At 30.9% G+C, this 22,618-nt stretch overlaps 1 protein-coding gene across 1 annotated transcript in view; it reads left to right on the top strand.

The window, feature by feature from the left end:
* Positions 1 to 22,618, top strand: part of ASCC3 (activating signal cointegrator 1 complex subunit 3) — a 307,241-nt gene that overhangs the window by 216,920 nt on the left and 67,703 nt on the right. Inside the window, 2 exon segments of the mRNA XM_051997447.1 lie at positions 4,879 to 4,990; positions 7,237 to 7,371. Of these exon segments, the coding sequence (XP_051853407.1) occupies positions 4,879 to 4,990; positions 7,237 to 7,371 (247 nt within the window).

Here is a 22,618-nt window from a genome sequence, read left to right as displayed (position 1 = left end):
TTGCAAAAGACTTTTTATCTTTTTTAACTGGTAAAATTCCATCCTTTCACAGATTAGAAAAATAATTTCATGTATTGTAGTTCTTGCATGATTTTTCCTTTGATAAATTTTAAGGATAATAAAAAAAGTTAGTTTCAGTTTTTGATTGTTTAAATTTTATGTACTTTGTGAAATTTTACGATAGGTAGGGGGTGTGTTACTACTTTTTCCCAATGGACTACTAATGGAAGTTAGCCTGTCTAGTCCATGTGCTAGATGCTGTCAGTATAAAACTGCCTTTGACTTTCACACCTCTCAGGGGACGAGTAATTGTTGTGTTCAAACAGCCTGTAATTGTGATCCCGCTGGCTTTCTCAGTACGCTTCTGGCTATTAGAATCATTAAACAACTCAGCACCTGTTAACAGCATTGTAAATATTCAACCCTGCTTGTGTGCAGGTTGAGTCCAATATAGAGAAAGCTTACAGAGCCCAGCCTCATAAATTAGAGCTTCTGACAAGTCAATTATTGTGAAACTGGGTTTCACTGTGAAATAAATGAAATAGCATGCTGATAAAAAGGTAGGCTGTCTGTTTATGGCAAAGGGAAAATAATGATTAGATGATTTCAATGCAGTGAGCATGAAACTGCATTGTGTTTATTCTTTATCTGTAATTAAACATTTATATAATATAACTGCTTAAGATAACCCATAAATTATATTTTTTTGTTGTGAGAATATACAGTGGAAATATGCCTTTTTTAACTTTAAATTACTGAATAGTTTTGATAGTTTTCATAATTGGAAAACATATAATCCCCTCCAAGTAAATAAATATGTATATGGTATGTGTGTGTGTGTGTGTGTGTGTGTGTGTGTGTGTGTGTGTATATGTATGTATGTATGTATTTGTATATGTATATACACACATACATATTATTGTTCAATCAATCTCAGTTTATATTGTAGGAGCTTTCTGTATTAGTCTACATGACACTTGATACCCCCAAAATTGTTCTATGTTCCCCAAAGCATTGTAATATATTTATTTCAAAATTATTTTATCAGGTAAGAAAAAAAAAGAAACTTCCATCTTAATCTGTTTTAATTATTTTTGTTTTGTTGAAATATATACTTTATATGTAACTTATATAAATTATGTTTCTAATGTCTGATTTCTTTTGTAAGATGTGAAAATAGGTTAAGTGAATATAGAACCACAATCCAAATAGTAAAAAAAATTACATTTTTTTCTGTAGGTTGTTTTAAATAAATCATTAATACAAATCTATAAAATTTTTTGTTCAGAGACAATCTTTAAAATAATTGTTTTATACCTTTAAAAGTCTGCTGTTCTGAAAAAGTTACCAGTTACATATTTCTAAATTACAATCATTAAAAATATAAATATTTTAAAAGTCTGCTGTTTTGAAAAAGTTACCAGTTACACATTTCTAAATTACAATCATTAAAAATATAAATATTTTAATAGGCAGTCTTATCTAAAAATTTAGTACCATAAAATACTGATATGTTATTTAATTTTATTGTTTCACTATCGCATTTTTGTATATGCATAATTAGGCAAACTTGAAAAAAATGAGATCTTTATTGAGAGTAACCCTTTCAGTAAGAAAATATAATGCTGTGTTGCTTGAGGAAAAAATGTGGTAACAGTTTTCCAGCAAGCCAATCTTTGACTATTTTAGTGCAGTTTTCTGATAATGTGTTACCTCCTTAGAGATATGTTTTCAGTTAATTATCGCTTTTTTTTTTTTGCAACAGCTTATTTTAAATATTTCAGAAATGTATATTATGACCTACTTTACCTATTTTAAAGCTAGGTACTTCAAACCACAAAATCATTCTCATCATTTTTCTAATAGATTAGACATAAATATGCTTCATCTGGAAAATGTATATCATTAAAACATATCACATGGAAAACAAAATCTAGATGGTATAAGTTTTTTTTTTTTAAATATAAAATCTGAACTACTGATGGACAATTTTAAACAACTACTGGAACCACTGGAAATTTTAGAAATCTATTCACCCCAAAATGACACCACTAAAGCAACAATAGTGGATCATTTCAGTATTTTTATAGCATACATGTATAGAAATCTTCAAAATCAATAGCAGTTTGAGTACCCAGTATGTTGCAAGTACTTTGGGGGGGGGGTTGTGTTTTGGGGTTTTGGTTTGTTTTTTAAGTACTTTCATTGGTATGGGTGTTTCCTAAAACAGTGTTTCCCTCTTTTAACTTGTTTAAGTACTACAGTAGAATAATATCTTTACTGTACAACTTTTTCTGGTGAGAATATTATACTGTTACATATGCAGCAATTCACCATACATTTTCACCAGTGTTTTCAATTTAGAAGTAATGTCTTAAATACACATTAGTTCAGACAACTGATAAATACAGCATTAGAAAGTTTATAGGAACAGCAAAACCAAAAGTATGTTGTGAGCTGTCATTGCCAAAAATTTGACTGATGAATTTCATTTTTCCTTATAAAAAAAAAAAAAAAAAAAAAAAAGAAAGAGAAGAAGCAGCTATATGACACAGTAGATAGAGCACTGGCCCTGAGGTCAGGAGGACCTTAGCTCAAATTCACCTCAGATACTTAATACTTCATACTCTGGGCAAGTTATTTAACCCCAATTGCCTCAGGGAAAAAAAAAAGAGAGAGAGAGAGAGAGAGAGAGAAAGGTTTTTAATAACTCAAGTAACTTGGGATACTTTGTGTCCTTCAAGGGACTTTACATGTCCTGTGTTTTTAATTTTTACTTTCAAATCAGAAAAACATCATTCTTACTAAAAATTCCTTTCAGTTGTTTACCAGGAAAGGAGCTAATTTTTCTCATGCCTACTGTTTTAGTCTTTTACCCTTTTCTGAGTATAGCAAAATCCATTTGGTTTAAATTATTTGCAGAACTAGTTCACCATTACATTGATCATCATTATATTGATAAATGTTTGTTTCCAGGAAGACTTGTAATTTTTCAACTCATTTAAAAAATTTTGAGGAAAGGAAAAAAAAAGAAAAATGTATGTGTTTTTATCAAAATTAGAATTAAAATAAGACATTTTTAATTAATGCATTTGGGAGGAAAGTTAAATACTTAAGATGTGATTGTACTTTAGTCTGCATGGATAAATATTCTAGTTGTAGCATATTTTTCCTTTTTTCTTAAAACATTGTGACAACCATCTTAGTTATTTTTTCTCTCTGCTTCTTTTCATAACAAGGCATATCTATCAAGATACTAATTATGACAAATGCACTCATTTAGAATTTCAGGAAAAAGATTTTATATCAGGCTTCATTAATGGAAAAATCTCTCATTTGAAGTTTTTTTAAACTGAATTCGTATATTTCTAATTTAGGTATCTGTTTCTATACTCTTGAGTCTAAGTATGCTTATTTTCCATTTTTGTTTAGCATATATTCCTAAGCATTTCTAAATCCTGTGAACATTCATTATGTGAAATCTCTTAGTTTCTTTTGTAGGTCTACTATCATTATTTGAAAGTATAGTTACCTTTTTTTTTTTTTTTTTTTAGCCAGGTATATAGAATGGCTTCCTTATACCAAGATTAGAACAGCTGAATCCTACCACTTTACTCCCAAATCTCCTTTCCATTTACTTTTCTTTGGGTTGTAGGATGTAGGCACAAATATCTCACTTGCATGATGTAGAGTCGCAATTAGAAGACTGCTCTAACTGTATGGATAAAGCCATTCTGTTTTTGGACTTTTGCCAGAACACAAATTCCTTCTAGTCATAGAGATTTGCAAAGGGTGGTCATATCCTCTAGATGATGCAGAGAAGTGAAAAAAAGTCAAATACGAGCTCATATGAATTTTTTTTAAACTTGCATAACTTACAGCAACCCCTATGAACTTCATATATACTCTACAGAACTGGATTGGTATTTTTTAAAAACCCTGATAAAGCACCTTATAGGCCCCAAGATGACATAGATTTTTTTAATGCCATTAGAATAGCAATTTACCAAATGGCTTCCTTGGGCCCTAAAAGGTTTATCCACCTCCAAAACTGAGCAGTTTATTCTCAGTGATTAAGTTACCTATGAAAAGTGTACTCTTATCAATTAATGTAAAAATTTTATTATATAATAATAGTTTATTCTGCCCAGAGGTTTAGATACATAATTTAAAAAATAAATTAACCTTCCACTGATATATACTATACTATATTATATATGTTTATACACATAAATATATATGATATGTATATTTTAAATATGAACATATGCACTTAATTTGATAATACTCAAATGCATTTATCAATTATTAAGTGCTTACTATGTGCCAAGCTATCTGGATGAGATCCTTCAGGTTTAGGGATTAAGTTTACTCTAAACTTGCTATATCCATCCAGTCTAGCAAATTGTCTTTACATAGTGGGCACCTAACTAATTATCTTTTTCTCCTTTGTGTGTATGTGTGTGTGCTTCACATAGTAAAATCTATATCAATTGAGTGAGTAGTAATTAATAGTAGTGGTGGTGATAGTGTTAGTGATGAGTAAGGGAAGTTAGTCAGAAACAACAATAGATTTACTAATTTGTACATAGATTTAGTAACCTTAAAACAAGTCAAACCACAGGACACTGATATTAACCAAATCAGTTGATCTTATTTTATACTATGAGTTTGCTCATCTGTGAAATGAGGATAATAATTTCTGGCTTTGTTTCCAGAGATTTCTATGAAGATAAATACATGTTTTTAAATTCTCAAAAAATATTAGATAAAATTAAATATTTTAATGTAGGATTATTATTAAGATCAATTTTAATTAAGATAATTTAGTATACATGCCTTAAAGCTATGACTTGTAATCATTTTGTTCTTTTCTAGTTACTATAACCTGGATGATGTGAGCCATGAGTCCATGAACAAGTTCCTTTCAAACCTTGTGGAGAAAGCCCTCATTGAGTTGGAATATTCCTATTGTATTGAAATTGGAGAGGTATGTTTCAGATTGGCTAATATGAGAGAAAAAGAAAATGACCAGTATTGGAGGAAATATGGGGAAATTTGTTCCTGCAGTTGTGAACTAAGTCTGGAGAGCAATTTGGAAGTATGAACAAAAGCCATAAAACTATGCATACCCTTTCACCCAGCAATACCAATACTAACTCTGTATTCCAAAGAAATCAGTTTTTTTTTAGAAGGAAAAGGAACTTGATGTACACAAAAATTTATAGTAGTTCTTTTTGTGATGGCAAAGAAATAGAAATTGTGGAAATGCCCATCCTTTGGGGAATAGTTAAACAAGTTGTGATATATAATTGTAAGGGAATGCTATTATTCTGTAAGAAATGACAGACAGATTTCAGGAAAACCTGAAAAGATGTACATGAGCTATGCAAAGTGAAGTGAGCAGAACCAGGAAAACATTGTACACAGAAACGACAATATTATACAATGATCGACTGTGAATGACTTAGCTGGTTTCAGCAGTGCAGTGATCTAAAACAATTCTGATATTATTCATCTCCAGAAAAAGAACTTGTTAAGAGTCTGAATATAGATTGATGCATACTTTTTTAAAACTTTATTTTTCTTGGAGTTTGTTTGATTTGGTTTTGTCTGGTCTGTGTTTTCTTTCACAACGTGACTAATATGGCAATATGTTCATGACTACACATGTATAATCTATATCAATTTGCTTACCATTGCAAGGAAGGATAATTGTAGGAAGGAAGAGATTTTAGAACTCAATTAAAAAAAAATAGATGTTAAAAATTAAATGGGAATGGTCTTGTGATAAAGAGAACCATCTTCATCCAGAGAGAAGAATGTGAGGACTGAGTGTAGATCATAACATAGCATTTTCACTCTTTTTGTTGTTGTTTGCTTGCATTTTATTTTCTTTCTCATTTTTTCTTATTGATCTAATTTCTCTCATGTGCAGCATTATAATTGTGTAAATATGTATGCATATATTGGATTTAAAAGAACAAAAAATTAAATGAAAAAGATAATAACTACATCAATAAACATCAATTTAAATTTTAAAAATGGCCTTCTCCCTTTAAAGAAGGGACCTCTGTATCCCTTCCTAAAATCTAGCCATGTTTAAGGGACTGCTAAGCAATGGACATGAATCCTGGTAGAATTAGAATATAGACTTCTGGGTGCCCAAAGAATCAGAATAGATGTTGATATAAGATTGGGTCTCCTCACCTACATGGACTGATGCTAAGTGAGATGAGCAGAACCAGGAGATCATTATACACTTTGACAACGATATTGTATGAGGATGTATTCTGATGGAAGTGGATTTCTCTGACAAAGAGACTTAACTGAGTTTCATTGGAGAAATGATGGACAGAAACAGCTACACCCAAAGAAGGAATACTGGGAAATGAATGTGAACTATTTGCATTTTTGATTTTCTTCCCGAGTTATTTTTACCTTCTGAATCCAATTCTCCCTGTGCAGCGGGAGAACTGTTCGGTTCTGCAAATATGTATTGTATCTAGGATATACTGCAACATATTTAACATATATAGGACTGCTTGCCATCTTGGCGGGGGGGGGAGGAGGGAGGGAGGGGAAAAAACGAAACATAAGTGATTGCAAGGGATAATGTCGTGTAAAAATTATCCTGGCATGGATTCTGTCAATACAAAGTTATTATTAAATAAAATAAAATTAAAAAAAAAAAAAAAAAAAAAAAGATTGGGTCTCCTCCTCCAGCAGGGTCAAAGAATGTTGTGTTTAGATTGCGGTCAGTCAAGAGTATTGTAATACCAGTTTCTATCCCCAAGCATATGGGGATAAAAGTTGTTACCAAGACAGTCTACCAAGAGCACTAGTGATTAAATATGTTTATGTTTTGGACACATCAATATATACAAGTGATTTGGGGGCATTTAAAAATTTTAATTGCATATCATATCTTTTCTAGTCTTATATGTATAGTACTTCAGCTATATGGTAGTGGACTTGACTTTGGTGAACTGGCCTAAGAACCTAACCACAATTTAAAGCTTTGTTTCTATGAGAAAACACACTTACACATACCCCTCCCCCTCCCCCCACACACATACGCGCGCGCACACATGCCCATGTTCTTAGTGTAAAATATATGACTTTATAGTAGATATTTGAACATACTGAATTTTTAATTAAAAACTACCTGTTTTCTTTATGCTACATTTTAAAATTTGCTTTTTCTGCATGGAATATTTCATTTCTCTTAAACAGGATAATCGTAGCATTGAGCCACTTACATTTGGCCGAATTGCATCCTATTATTATTTGAAGCACCCAACTGTCAGAATGTTTAAGGATCGTTTGAAACCTGAATGCAGTGTGGAGGATTTGCTTTCAGTTCTGACTGTGAGTTTCAAATTTCCTTCATGATATTATTATATGTTGTGATATAAAGTATGTACTTTAATGTAGTTTTTAGTTGGATATCGTTTTGCCTGGCTTAGTGCCTTCCCCATAAGAAAGGTGCAATTAATATTTATCAAACTTGATTTTTAAAAATTGAATTGCTTATTATACTTAGATCCTAAATTTTTAACTCTTAAGACTATAAGTAGGACCAGTTGAATTCTTTATTATTATATCATCTTCAGTGTGCTTTGATCCTTCCTTATACTATATTGATATTTTAGTGAAGTAGAAAGAATCCTAGACTGGTGTAAAAGAATGGCTTTTACAACCATGAGTTAGTCATTCATACATCTGAATTTTAATTTCTTTATTCAATGATGTGATACTTTCTAATACTAAAGTCTTTTGATTCTAAGATACTTTACATTGTTACTTGTGCAAATTATTTTACATTATTATTGCACACTCATCGTAAGTTAATTTTACCATTGAGATTGCTTAGACTTTTACATAATGCCAAATAATTTTGCAGAAATGCCATTTTCTAAAATTCCAATTTAAGTAGAAATGACATTTTTCTTTGTATTTTTAGATCACTATAAAGAACTTGCCTTCCATCTGCCTTTAATCATGTTTAAAAAATGGGGGATTGAGACAGGTTGGGGGAAAAAAAAAGAGGACAATGTTTTCTTTACTCAGAGGTCCTTTAATTGTTTGGATCATCTCTCGTTATGCTTTTTTTTTTTAGTTTTCCCCATGTCTTTGCTCATCTCTCTCTATGTGCTCTGAGATAGTATTAAAGTATTACAATTTCTTCATTTGCCAATTTGATAACACTTTCATTGGTATTTTTTCTATTAACATAATGCCTAGCACAGTGCCATATTAGTAATAAATACTTGTTTTATATCTTAATGATCTATTCTCATCCTCAATTTGCTACATGGATAAGATAGTATTATGTATAATTTTATAGGTTCATTTTTGCCATTATTTTACAGAATTTTTATTTCTTAATTATATTTTGCTCAGGATAATAATGAAAATTTTGTAATCTCATGTAAACTATCTGAAGACCATAGGAAACAGTCCAGAATTGTGATAAGTAGAAACCAGCTTAAGATTTAAAATTGAAAACAAATAACCAACAAAGTGAATTTGTAGAATCAATATGCTGATTATGAAGTACATTATATACTAAAAAAAAATTCCAAAGAATTTTGTCAACTACCAAGGAAATTATTTATTTATGTCTTGTATTTCAGCCATCTCTATATAAAATTATCCATCAAAACAGATGAAACATGCTGGCATATCATTTCACTCCTACATTTCAGAGACTTTGTTTAAAATCAGTTACATCAATCTGAGGATCTGTTTTTATCAAATAAACTCAGGGTCTCTATGCATAACTCAACAAGAGCATATTCTTTACAAATGTACTTATAAGACACAACATATGCAAATTGAAGAAACTTTGTAATCAAAGCTAACACAACCTGGAATTTATTTAGTTTATTTCAGTCAAGAAATTCACACTAGGTATTGCCCTGTGAATTAATTTTATTCATTTTGAAAGGAGAAAACCAAGTAGTTAAAATATTGCATGATTCATCCAACTTAAATCTAAGTATTTTGGAGGAAATAATTAGTTAACTTGGAGCTTGCTATGTGTCAAGCATTGTGTTAAGCACTAGAGGTATAAAAACAAAAGTGGTGATAGTCTGTTCTACGGAGGGGTTGGGAGGATGTTGAATAGAACCCTAGGGATTCCAAAAACATACTTTTTCCAGTAGTGATAGTATTGATTTAATGGTGGTTCTAGAACTTTAGGAGTGTTTTAAAAGATAAGACTTATGGAAATGAGGTTGAGGAAACAAGAAAATAGCATAACTGGAACATCTAACTTGGTATAGTAACCTACACATGAGTCACCTCAGATCAGAATGCCAGATACCTGAGGGTAGGAATTACAGAGCTGAAAGATCTAAAATATTCAGGGCATGATTTCTAGTCCAGGCCACAAGGTGGCTGGTAAAAAAATGGTAGAGGAATAAAACAATTCTTGGCAACTCATCAATATAGATACTTTCACTAAAGATAGAGATTATAACTCATCCATGTCTTATTTTATGTGACTCTTATCTGTGTGTTTCCACAAATCCTCTAGGTCTACATACTAAAAACCTTTTTCTCCATCTTTTAAAATTACTTGTGTACTAGTGGAGCACATTCCATTTCTTACCCTTCATACAGACAACTCATCTCATTTTCCATTAATATATCTCTTTAGTGGAGGTTTTTTGTATGTGTTAATCATTAATAATATACTACTTTATCAATACCATGTGTTTCTCCGTGGCTCTTTGAGCAATTTGCATTTTTGATTGATTCATCAAAGGCTATTGCATGATTTATAGTCACATAGAATTATAGGAGAAATGTTATTCTTTTAAAAAATTGGATTTTTGTTTCAGAGAGGTTTGGAATTGTTTGTGTATTGTGTCCCCTTTTATATTGTAAGCTTGTTGAGGGCAGGCACTGGCATTTTATTAATTATATTCTTAGCCTTGTAGCATAGCTCCATGAACAACATGGGTATTTCACAAATGTTTGTTAGATTAGATTGAATTGGATTGGATTGAAAGTACTACATGAGTTCTATTCTCTGATATAAGGCATATATCCCACAATATTATAGTTCTTCTTGTCTTTTCAGACACAATAAAACTAATTAGAAATGTCCCAAGATGGAAAGTAACTTCTTCCACACCATTTGCCAAGAAGACTTGTGAATAGAACATTGCTTTTCTTAATTTTTTCTTGCAACTTTTTTTTTTTTTTTAACTAGGCAACTGGTATTTTTAAGAGTTGTCCTTTTGATGACTAAACATGGTAAAACTTATAATGGAAAGAACACTACATTTACATTACTTCTTTGTATAATAGTAAAGTTTCTAGAAATAGTTAATATTTTTTGTGAAGAATACATTGTAAGACTTTTTGCAGTGATCTGAGGATTCCTAAAGTAAACATATACCAAACTTAAGCAGCTTCCTCTGTAATATTAATACCAAACACTGGGGCTAGTACTATTGATCTGTCATTGTGGATCACCAAAATCGATTCAGCTAATATAGTTTGCTATTAATAATATTTTTTGGTAATAATATATATGAAATGATGATCTCTTTCACCAAGTTCAATTATAATAGTGATTTAGTTTTTAGTAAGAATGAGAATGGGTTAGTATAAAACACCTGTTGCATTGAAAATTACACATTGCTTTATATGAATAAACATAATCTTCATCTTTCCCTCTGCCCTACAGAATCCACATTGCAAGGGCAGATGAGGAATCAAATCCCATTTGAATTTCTTCCTACAAGCTTTAGGACTGGCTCTCTATTTATCTTGGCAGATAAATCATCAGTTACCAGCTCTCTTATAATGGCCATCTTCAATTCATTTTAAACATTTTCACCCTGAAAAAATTTTAAGAGCCAAATATAGCATGATTAGTGGCATTCAGGAAAAGTCTTTTTGAGACAGTATAGACTAGGAAGATAAGTTTTCCCTTACTGGCATAAACTGGTAAGGATAATTAAGAATTTTTACAAAGGAACAGTGATAAAGGGGAAAGGGCAGCCTGCTTTATCATATAATAAGCTTAGCAATAGAAGTGAGTAGAATTTGAAAATGAGGTTCCTTAATAATTAAAACTAGCATCCATCTTATTTAACATTTTTATAAGTGAGGTATTTGGGGCATTATCCAGATTTCAGGTCAACAGTAAATTCTTTAGGGACAGAAAAAGAGAAAAGATGGGAATAAACTTTAATAAGATCATAGAAATGATCTCAAGTGTATTTAAAAGTGAGAGATAAGTTGTAATATGATCTACAAGGCAATAATTCACTTAAAAACCATAATATAATAAACCAAAAAACCAAAACAATGCAGAAAATCAGCCAGAAGGATTAAAAAAAAAAAAGATTAAACAATATTCTGGCTATCTAAAATGCAGTAGCCAATTCTTGTTGCCATACTCAAGAAGAATATAGTAGAACTATAAAAGTTAAACTGTTCAACTGTTCAAAGGAATGTTGACAGCTACTACATGAGAACAATCTAAAAAAAGAAGAAAGTTTTTTTAGTTTTGAAAGATGAAAACTGAGATGGAAGCAACTAAATTAACAAAATCATGAATGACATGATGAGATGAACAACAGATTCTAAAATACCATCATTTACAAGTTCATACTAGATATTTTCTAAGATTCCTTCTGTCTTATAATTATGTTGTTCTGAAATAAGTATAGGACAAGTCAAAGGAAGTATTATATCACAGCAGGTTATCATGGTAAGTGACTCAATCTCTCAAATAAGAACAGCTGCAAATAAAGATTCAGATTTCTTTTGAGAGAGAGACAGAGAGATGTTTCGAAGTAATTGCTAAATTGTTTGTTAAGCACTTATCAATTAGTGAGAAATTAACCTGTATTCTCTCATGACAAAACCTTTTGGGCTTCTCTTCTCTTACCAGCAAAGTGTCGGATCAGATACACTGGAGATCTAGTCTAGTATGACAGTTATCGTGATCCACAAACATTTTCAAGACCACTGGACTTGGACTTAGAAAGATCTCTGTATAAATCCTGACTATGGAATTTGCCTTGTAACCATGCATAAATCACCTGATCTCTTTGAATCTTAATTTCCTCATTTGTAAGAGGGAAGTATAGCTGTAGTCCTTTCTTACCAGGTTATAAGATTCAAATGAGTTGATTGATATAAAGTGCTTTGAAAACTTCAAATCCAACATAATTGACAATTGTGGTTAATGTATGATTTATTGTCTTTCTGCTTTAAAAAGTATTTTGTCTTTCAGAATTTGTTTTTAAAATTAAACTTTAAAAAATTAGACTGTATAGTATAACATCTTCAATAAGAAATTCCTGTAGATCATGAGCATGTAGAAACATATGCTCATATTTATAAATATTTAATACTGTTATGGAAATCTGTAAAAGTTACAAAGTATATTCTCAATAAGAATGATTTCATTGCTAAATTGGACTTTTTCTTAAATTTTAAGAGTAAGTCTACTTTTTAAACACAAACATTAACTTACACTAAATTTTGTTGTGAATAACCCAATTTGCTTAGCTTTATTAATAGGAAAAAAACTCATAAATCTAATGGATTCTTTTTTATTAAGTAAATTATTTCTCTCAATAATCTGTGCTTTCTAATTTAAATTATTAAAAACTTTTGTAATATGAAACTATCATCTTGAAAAGATAAAACTTAAAGCAGAATTTTCTTAAAAGTAGGTAATAATCTTAAAACCTAGAATTATATTCATTTAAATGCAGATGTCAATAGTTGTTCCATTAAACCATAATAAAGGCATAAAAATAAAGTTGTTGTTTTTTACAATCTGATGCTATTTTGAAAAGATTAGGCATTTTAAAAGAATTTTTGCCAAGTTTTTTTTTTTTTAAACACTGTGAATTAATGAGCTTCATAATTAAGGCAGCCGTTTCACACCTCTATTGTTAACCAACGACATTACATCTGTCTTGCTCCATTGATGCCCTCCTCCTACTTATTGAAGCATTTAGCAGTTTTGGCAACAGGGAATTACATGGCATGGGGTAAGTAGCCTAATTAGATATAAGTGAAAATCCTAAGGGAAAAGGACATTTAAAAAATAATTTGAAGAATCTCTTAATGATGTTGGCACTGAAAGCCAAAAGCCTATTTTCAAAAATCCATGTCAGCATTGTGAACATGATTATAATTTGATTTGTTAGATGAACTTCTAAAAGTTTTCTATTTTAAAACAATAAAAGAAATGAAAACTCTTAGTTTGCTCAAATTTGTTTAACAAATTTTTCTGAGTATCTGCTTAGAGTATTAATAACTTTGAAAAAAGTCAAAATATATTTAAAACATAATCTTTCTGGAATTGCAATAATTTAAAAAAAAGACATATCCTACTGTCATAGCTGCTATGAATAAATAAAAACTGAAGATTGTATTTTGTCTCAAAAGCCTTATCTGACATTTTTTCTTCTTAGAACTTCACATTTTACCTAAATGTATCAGTTTCATGTGTTTATTAAAAAAAAAATTGGAACTATTCTAAACATAAAAATATTGACAAAGCAATATAATTTTTATACCACAGTAAATTTCATAACTTTTGGCATTACTCTGTGCTACTTATTTTAAAGTAGATTGATAGCTTGCTCTTTCTCTACATAGAGCATATTCAGTAATTTAGCATTTGTGATAGGAAGGAAGAAGATTGATTATATAAATTTTTCCCAGTTTTCAACTGTTCAGACATTTTATGGGAATCAGCAGTATGTTTATTAAAGAACTAAGTTAGGAGAAATAAGTAGGACATAAAAGGAATGAATAATTGGAAAGAAAAAACAAAACCAATAAGAAAGGTAGAGGTAGAGAAGGTGATACAGCATGTAAAAATGAAGAGTTCAGTAGGGGAAAAAGGAAGTGAAGGAAAGGTTAACTGAATACTACCAGAGCTCATCACCTTCTATTTCCAAATAAGCCTTCTGACAGTCCCAAGATCCTCCACCCATCTGCTGCTTTTTGTTATCTTCTTAGTGGGGAAACCTAATGGGATATCTTCCAGGGCTTGCAAGATGAGACATCCTGACTTACAAACAGTATAGTTCTTTGGCATCTTTAGATAAGCACAGATGGTAAATATTCTGAAAAAAAAAAAAAAAAAAAAGTATCTCCCTACTTCACTGATTCTCTTTTTCCTTAAGATGTTCTCCACCTTTCTTGCTTTATTCTCTCTTCTTCTTAAAACCTTTTTGCTTTGCATTTTCTCTTTCTGTGCAAAGAAATTATTTCTTTTTTAAAGACTTGTAATCTGACATATTTATTAATATGATTTAGGGAATTAGTATTTTTAAAGCAACTGATTTTATTATGAGTGTAAAAAGTCATAGAATTACTAACATTTTGTTATATTATAACTGTTATATATTATGTATACTTAAATATTGTATATATTTAGTATATCATGGTTTACATAGTATAGTTTACACACAGCCCTATATACATTGTTATTTAATCCTCACAACAACCCTTATATCATTTCCAGTCAGTATAATTAACATATACATGTTATTTCCCCCATTAGAATGTAAACTTTTCCAAGGCAAGAAATTGTGCTTTTCAAATTGACAACAAATAGATGAGTTGTGGAATGTTCAATAAGCATATTAGTTCATTATCAGTAGAATCGTGAAACAGTAACATCATTTTGGAAATTTGTGCAATTTGGATTTGTGCAAATAAAAATGACTAAACTGTCCAGTCTCTTTGATTAAAAGTATTTTGTCTGTTTTTAGAAAACTGGTAGTTATATATTTACCAGTATATCTTTTCTTTTATATGCCCCTTCCAGGGATGCCCAGTATAGTATTTGTGTCTATCTAGTTATAATGTTGCTGGTAGGAATTATTTACTTTTCTTCCTAGTACTCAAAGTAAAATATACCTTTTGCCCTGTACTACCCAAAGACCATAGTTAACAGTTCATTGGAGAAACATTGCTTACTAGTTGAATAGTTTTGGTACACAAGACACAATAGTCACTGTCTTTAGTAACTACTTTTTGATAAATCCCAAGACTCCAGCTTCTTGTATAAGAACCCACTGTTTAACAAAAATTGCTGGAAAAACTGGAAAATAATATGCCAGAAACTAGACATAGACCAACATTTCATCCTATATAATGGATTCATGATTTAGCTATCAAGGGGATAATATAAGCAAATTAAGATAGCAACAGAGAATTTATATGTCAGATCTTTGGAGAAGGGAGGGATTTTGACCAAAGAAGACATAGATAATATTATGAAGTGCAAAATTATAATTTTGATTTCATTAAATTCACAGGGTTTTACACAAATAAAACTAGCTAAGAAAAAAAATACATAGAGAACTGAGTCAAATTTATAAGAATACAAGTAATGCCCCAATCGATTAATAATTAAAGGATTATTTTCAGATGAAAATGTTAAAGCTATGTATAGTCATATGAAAAGATACTTTAAATCACTAGTACTTAGAGAAATGCAAATTAAAACAGCTCTGAGGTACCAACTTACATCTGTCAGATTAACTAATATGACACAGAAGAAAAATGATAAATGTTGGAGAGATTATCCAGAAAACCATGAAACTGTGTATATTCTTTGATATAGCCATATCACTGTGTCCCAGAATGATCATAAAAAAGGAAAAAAAAAGGATCCACATGTACAAAAATGTTTATAATACCTCTCTTTGGGGTCGTAGAGAATTAGAAATTGAAGGAATGACCATCAATTGGGGACTGGCTAAACAAATTATAGTACATGAATTGTTTTCTAAGAAATGATGAGCAAGTGGATTTCAGAAAAACCTAATAAGACTTGCATGAACTGATGCTGATGAAGTGAAAAGAAGCAGGAAAGCATTGTTTATAGTAATGACAAGATTATATGATGATCAATTATGATAGATTTAGCTCTTCTCAGCAATATAATGATCCAAGACAATTCCAATATATTTGGGATAGAAAATGCCATCCACATTCAAAGAAAGAAATGGAGATTGAATGCAGACCAAAGTGTACTGTTTTCACTTGTTGTTTTTGTTTGCACTTTCTTGTGTTTTTTTTCCTTCTGTTTTTTTTTTTTTTTTTCACAACATGACTAATATGGAAATGTATTTAAAATGATTGCATGTGTATAATCTATATCAGATTGCTTGCTGTCTTGGGGGGGAGGGGTAAAGGAGGAAGACAGTAAAAAAATTTGAAACTCAAAATCTTACAAAATCGAATGTTGAACACAATCTTTACATGTAACTGCAAAAAAAAATTATCAAAAAAGAAATATTGTTGATTATATTTTTGATTACCAATTAACTGTATAATATTATTGTTAAAGAAAAGCTAGTATCATGCTATCTATTCCATGTTCATACTTCATCCTACATACAAAAATTTATTTATTCCTATTTACATTCATAATACACTATTATTTAGGTAAATATAAATTAAATCCATTAATTTAGATTTAATATTCCTTTCTCTTTAAAAGAATTCTATGGTCAAATCTTCACCAAAGAAAAAATTCTTGCACTTGTTCAATATATTTTGAATTACTTACGAGGGGAGGGAATGGGAAAAATAGAGGGAGAAAAAAATTTGGAACACAAGATTTTACAAGTGTAAATGTAGAAAATTATGCACATGTTGTGAAAATAAAAAATTTAAAAAGAAAAGAAAAAACTCTTGTAAGGAAAATATAATTCCCCAACAACAACCCCTACCACTGATCCATTTTGTGATTTTTAAACTAAAACTTTTTTTGTTTAAATCAATTAGTTCATCTTTGTAGATATCAGGTTATTTATTGAACCTAGCATTCTGTTAGGTACTGCTGACCTGGCATGGGGAAGGGGCCAAAGAAGTATAAAATGCGGTCCCAGGCCAAGGAGCTCACAATTTATTTGAGACAAGCTGTGAACAAATCATACAGAAAACAACATATAAATTGCTAAGATGTGGATAAAGTAATATATAATAAATTATTAGTCATATACTATCACTCAATGCAAAAGGAGCCACAGCTTTCTTAAAGTGAGATGTACCTATAGTTTTCAGATACTTATCACTTCTTCCCTGATGATTAACTTTTTAATGAAAAGGGGAAACCTTTGAAAAGAGCCTCAGTTGACTGACTCAGTTAAAGTTATCATTTAGGTGAATAGTGAGTAGTTAATGGCTGCTTGTGGATTTCTTCCTATTTAGTGACTCCTACAGATTTCAGTAAGATTTCAAGAAAAGGTTAAAAAATTAGATATCAAAGCTTAATCAGCCACAATGGAAATTTTTGAAATCATTTGTTATTTTGTCACATATTGAAAAGAATCTTAGGTTGAATTTTAAGCCAATAAGCCTGGGTCCTAAAAGCAGTCAGACCTTACACAAGTCCCTTCCCTTCTCAGTGTCTTATTTCCTGATCACCAGGAATTGGAAACTACTATTCTAGAATATTAAAAACAGTATCTTAAATTTAGGTAGCACTTTACAGTTTTCAAATGCTTCTCTCAAATAAAGTTCATAAGATATAAATCTGGATGGAACTTAAGAAAATAATAATAGGAATTCACTACCCTAGCACTTTAAGTTTTTTACAGATTTTCCTTACAATCCCTGCTTTTGTGAATTAGGTTGTACAAGAATTATTGGCCCCATTTTACAGAAGAGAAAACTGAGAGAGTTTTAAGTGCCAGTACTCAAATCCAGATTTTCAGATTCCAAAACCAAAACCAATAAATAGTATAGTATTTAATCTTGTAATTAAAAGAAGTTAAGCATTATGAAATATACACATTTCCAAATATTAGGTATTGGAAAGTAAATATTTTTTGTTATATTCAAGGGGAAAGGCTTGTGAAACAGTGGAATATGTTTATTTTAAATGGAAGAGAAATACCACTAATGTCAAATAAACCAATCTAACTTTTCCCAAAATCTAATCTCCTTCTACTATACTAAAATATTTCTCTTTAAGATCATCTCGTCTGAATTCCTTCATTTCATAGATGAAGGAACTGAGACCAAAAGGAGTTATGAAACTTGCCTAGAGTCACACAGCTAAGTATTAAAGTTTGGGATTTGAACCCAGGAGCCCTAATTTATAAATCCTAACGCCCTTTCTACCCTATCATATTAAATATATACATAGATACTACTTTATCAAATCTTCACAGATAGGTAGATTTACCTGTGAGGTAAGTAGATTATATATTAGTATAATATCCATTTTATAACTGAAAAAACTAAGAGTTTAAGCAGTTTTAACAAAGGCACTCAGCTAGTAAATAGTAGAGACAAGTCTTCTGGCTTATGCTACAATGATCTTTCCAGTACACCACAATATGGAGCATCTTTTCCAGCTTTATCACCACTTTCCGTTAATATACTTTTTTTTTCTTTCAAGAACCAAATAATTATAGTTAACTCCATGGGTTAAAGGAATTAATTCATTTTCTATGGATTCTAAGCATGGAAGTTAAAAGTATCTCATTATGCTAAAAGAATTTGTTTCATTATATATAATCAGAATTGTTCTTTAAATATAAAAACATTACTGGCATCTTACAACATTTTCTGGAAATAGACTAATAATAATAATAAGATATTATTTCTTTCCCATTTTTTGGTTGGTGATGCTTAGTTATATAAAGTTTCTCGTTACTGTTAGTATGGCAGTGAACCCACATGTGCTCTCACTCGGTCTGGTTTAACCTATTTTGTCAGATTGTTTTTTGTGAACAGTATTCACTGAGTACAGAGGAGAAAGAGAGAGAATGATGATAAGGCTAAAACTTAAAAAAACCTTTGATATATACATAGTAGAAATCACTCTTTTTCTTTTACTTCGAATCCAGCAAATAATAGTCAACATTTCGGTCATTTGATTTTTCACTAGACCAGCAGATGGAGCAATTCCAAAGTCTTTTCCTTTGAAGAATCTGGTTGTGTTAAGTATGAGTCTGTTAAAAATGGAAATTATGAATATTGGGTCATATTCCTTTAATTCTGAGTGAATTCCCAGGTGCACTTTCACTATCATTTTTGAATATTTAATTCTATAGCAAAGCCTAAAATAAAGTCAATTTTTCTTAACTTACCATCCAGCAAAATAGTTAGTAGGTAAATTAAGATGACAATACTTATTGCTTAGAATATATTGAACTGAATGTAATACATTGTATTTCCATATAATAGAGGAAAAAGAAAATCCAAAAGAAGAGTCATTTGGCCACTCCTGAAAAAGTAAAATGTTGGCATTAACTAAGTCTTTATGTTATTTATATTAAAGCAAATTCATAGAGTGAAAAAATAAGACAGGAGTCCTCAAACTACAGCCCACGGGCCAGATGCGGAAGCTGAGGACATTTATCCCACTCACCCAGGGCTATGAAGTTTCTTTATTTAAAAGCCCACAAAACAAAGTTTTTGTTTTTATTGTAGTCCGGCCCTCCAACAGTCTGAGGGACAGTGAACTTGTCCCCGATTTAAAAAGTTTGAGGACCCCTGGAATAAGAGATAGAAGGGACTTCAGAGCTTTTGAAGACCAACATTCATTTTACAGATAAAGAAAATGGCATTTAGTGAATTTAAGTGAATTGCATTTGGTCATATCATAGTTGTGTCAGGAGAGAAACTTGTCCAAAGCCAGGAGTGAAGGCATGCTCCACTGTACTATTAATTGCATTATGTTTTTAAGAAAGAAAAATTAAATTCAAGGGAATGGGGAGAATATTGGTTTATCTTTAAAGTAGGGAATTTACAAAAGAAAAAAAATTCAGAGGGATCTCTGGGCCAATGATACCTGCACACTAAAGAGTAAAACATTTTTAAGTTTTAGATTTTACTATGTAGTTTTAGATTTAGATTTTGGAATATAGTTGTTTGAAGAACTTAGTGCTCTGTGTAAGACTCTGTGATAAGACCCTATGGATTCAAAGAAAGGCAAAAATATATCCTGTCCTCAAGGAACAAACATTCTAATTGGGAAAACAACATGTAAAAAATAGATATATCCATGAGACATAAAATATCATATATGAAGGGAAGATACTAGCTACTGGATAGAATGGGAAAGGCCTAGGCACATGGCGGAATTTGAGCTGATTCTTGAGCCCATAAGCAGAGATATAAAGCAAAATATTCAAGGCATGGGGCACAACCATTGCATTTAGGGTTTGAGGGTAGTGACATGATCAGAAGAATCACCTTGGCAGCTAAATGCATGCTAGATTGGAGTAGGGAGAGAGACTAAGCAAAAGATGTAGCAATGTTTTGGGCAAGAGGTAAAGGGAGCCTCACTTAAGGGTATGGCTGTACAAGCAGAGAAGAAGAAAGTTGTTATAGAGATTTTGTGAAGGTAGAAATGAAAAGATTTGGTAAAAATTGGATATTTGTAGTGAGTAAAAGTGAAGATTTGAAGGTGACACTAAAGTTGTGGGCCTACATGACTGGTAGGATACTAGTATACTTGACAATGATAAGGGAAATCAAAACGGAATGAGAGTAGATGAGTTCTTTGTACAAGTTGAGTCTGAGATGCCTATAGAACCTCCACTATAAGTTGTCCAAGAGGCCATTGGTAATATGTGGCTGTAGGCCCAGGTAAAGATATTATGCCTAAACAATATATCTAGGACTCATCTTCAGAAATTATAATTGAATCCATTGGAGCTGATTAGATCACTGAGTAAGATATTGTACAGTAAAATGTAAAAAAGATTTCAGAGTCCTTTCCTAATCTTAAATTAGAAAAGAAACTACAGAAAAAAGCAGTCATAATGATATAAAAATAAGGAATTGATCTGTGAGAAAATATTAGAAGATATCAATCTCTGTACTAAAGAAATGGCTTAAGATTAATGGTTAAAGTAAATCTAGTAATGTAAACATTGAGAAAAGAATTAAAAGTGTTAAATAAATAAATCCTAGCTATTATTATTCTTGTTGTTATTGTTATTAATAATGGAACTTAATCTTATTTGTGAATTTCCTTGCACTATTCTCCTGAACCTATGTTTTAAAAACTATTAAAAATGTTCATTTCCACATTTCTCTGGGAAATTATTCATTATTATGATATTATGAATACTTTTGTGAATTTCTTTTCATGCAAACAACATTCATCTTTTATTACTTATAAACTAGCAAAGTGTGTATATATATATATATATATATATATATATATATACTTATATACTTATGATATAATTTAGTTATATTTGTACTTTCATAATTAACTATCATTTCAGTGTTTCTGTAGAGTATGGTTAGTTTTAGTCATTTTTAGCTCACAAAGAGAAACTTATATTATCTAATCTTTTTTCATAATCAATTCCTCTTTTTTTGTATCATTCTGTTTGCTCTTCTCTGTAGTCCATTTTATATCTCATTTAGAATAAGAAATGGATTATAGTCCAAATACATACTTGCCAAACTAGCAAAGGAAATCTTTCTTTTTGATAGACCTTTATATTTGCAACACTAAATCATATTGAAGTACTGTTACTTTGCAACAGTTTCTTACTCTGTGTCTAATAGAAATGGATTGAACTGACTCCAGAATTCTGGTTACCATACATCTGGTGCCAATCCTCAAGGCTATCAATCATTAGATCCTCTTGAGTAAATGAACAACTGTATCTATAAGTTCAGTTCAGTCAACTCATTAAGCAGTCAATGATCCTTGCCTTTCAAGGCTATAAGTTCCGCTACCTCACTGACAGCTCTCTAAAAGATACCATCATATACAATAAATGGAAGGATTTTGGACTATCCCAAGTGACCTAAAAGAGATAGGTTAAAGACTTTGAATAGGTTTTTGCTTGTCAGAAGCTTCCTCCTTAGAGATAACTTTTAAGACTTTCAAAGACACGGACTTTGAGGTTGATTGAGAGAAATTTGCCATTTCATTACCTTTTTTGGAAGGGCACATAGCAAGAAGAATATGTGATTTCCTCTTGCATAAGTTTGTCTTGCTTTCAGTGTGTCCCTTTGAGGTTGTATTGGAAATTTCATTTAAGAGCACTCAGCTTATGGGATAGACTAAGGAGCTCTAATTAAAGACATGAGGGGCCATAGTTCTAGGCTTCTAGATTGTAAACTCCACAAACTCAAGAAATGTTTGTCTTCCCAGCATCTAGCATTGTGTTGTACAAAGTGGGCACTGTATATTCCAAGTTTTTATTGAATTGAATAAAAGAGGGAAGCATTCTTTTCCCTTCCCAGTTCCATATAGAATTCAAACTTAATGATTCTTAAACTAGTCTTCTAGGGCTGTTTTCCTAGCATTAAATGAAAGAACTTAAAAGTTACCCAATTGAAAGAACACAGAGTTTCAGAACTAATGCCCCTACTTCTGAGAAATGCTCATCTATTTGCATTAGAAAGAACACTTAGCAATTATAAGAAATCATAAAGTAATTATAATTATTAGTAGTGATTAGTACAGGGTGATTACTTCTTCACTAAAATACTTTATAAATGGGATTAATCCTCAGAATTAGAAATGAGGTCTTGGAAGTTATAAGGAAAGCTTGTCTCAGGTAGAGAAAATATTCTTTCTTTTAAAGACTAGGTACTCAATCATAGGTGAAACAATGAGGCT

The sequence above is a fragment of the Antechinus flavipes genome, chromosome 4 (assembly GCF_016432865.1).
Source record: "Antechinus flavipes isolate AdamAnt ecotype Samford, QLD, Australia chromosome 4, AdamAnt_v2, whole genome shotgun sequence".
Taxonomy (NCBI): domain Eukaryota; kingdom Metazoa; phylum Chordata; class Mammalia; order Dasyuromorphia; family Dasyuridae; genus Antechinus; species Antechinus flavipes.
Note: the sequence above shows the minus strand (reverse complement) of the source record. Positions and strands in the feature narration are given on the sequence as shown.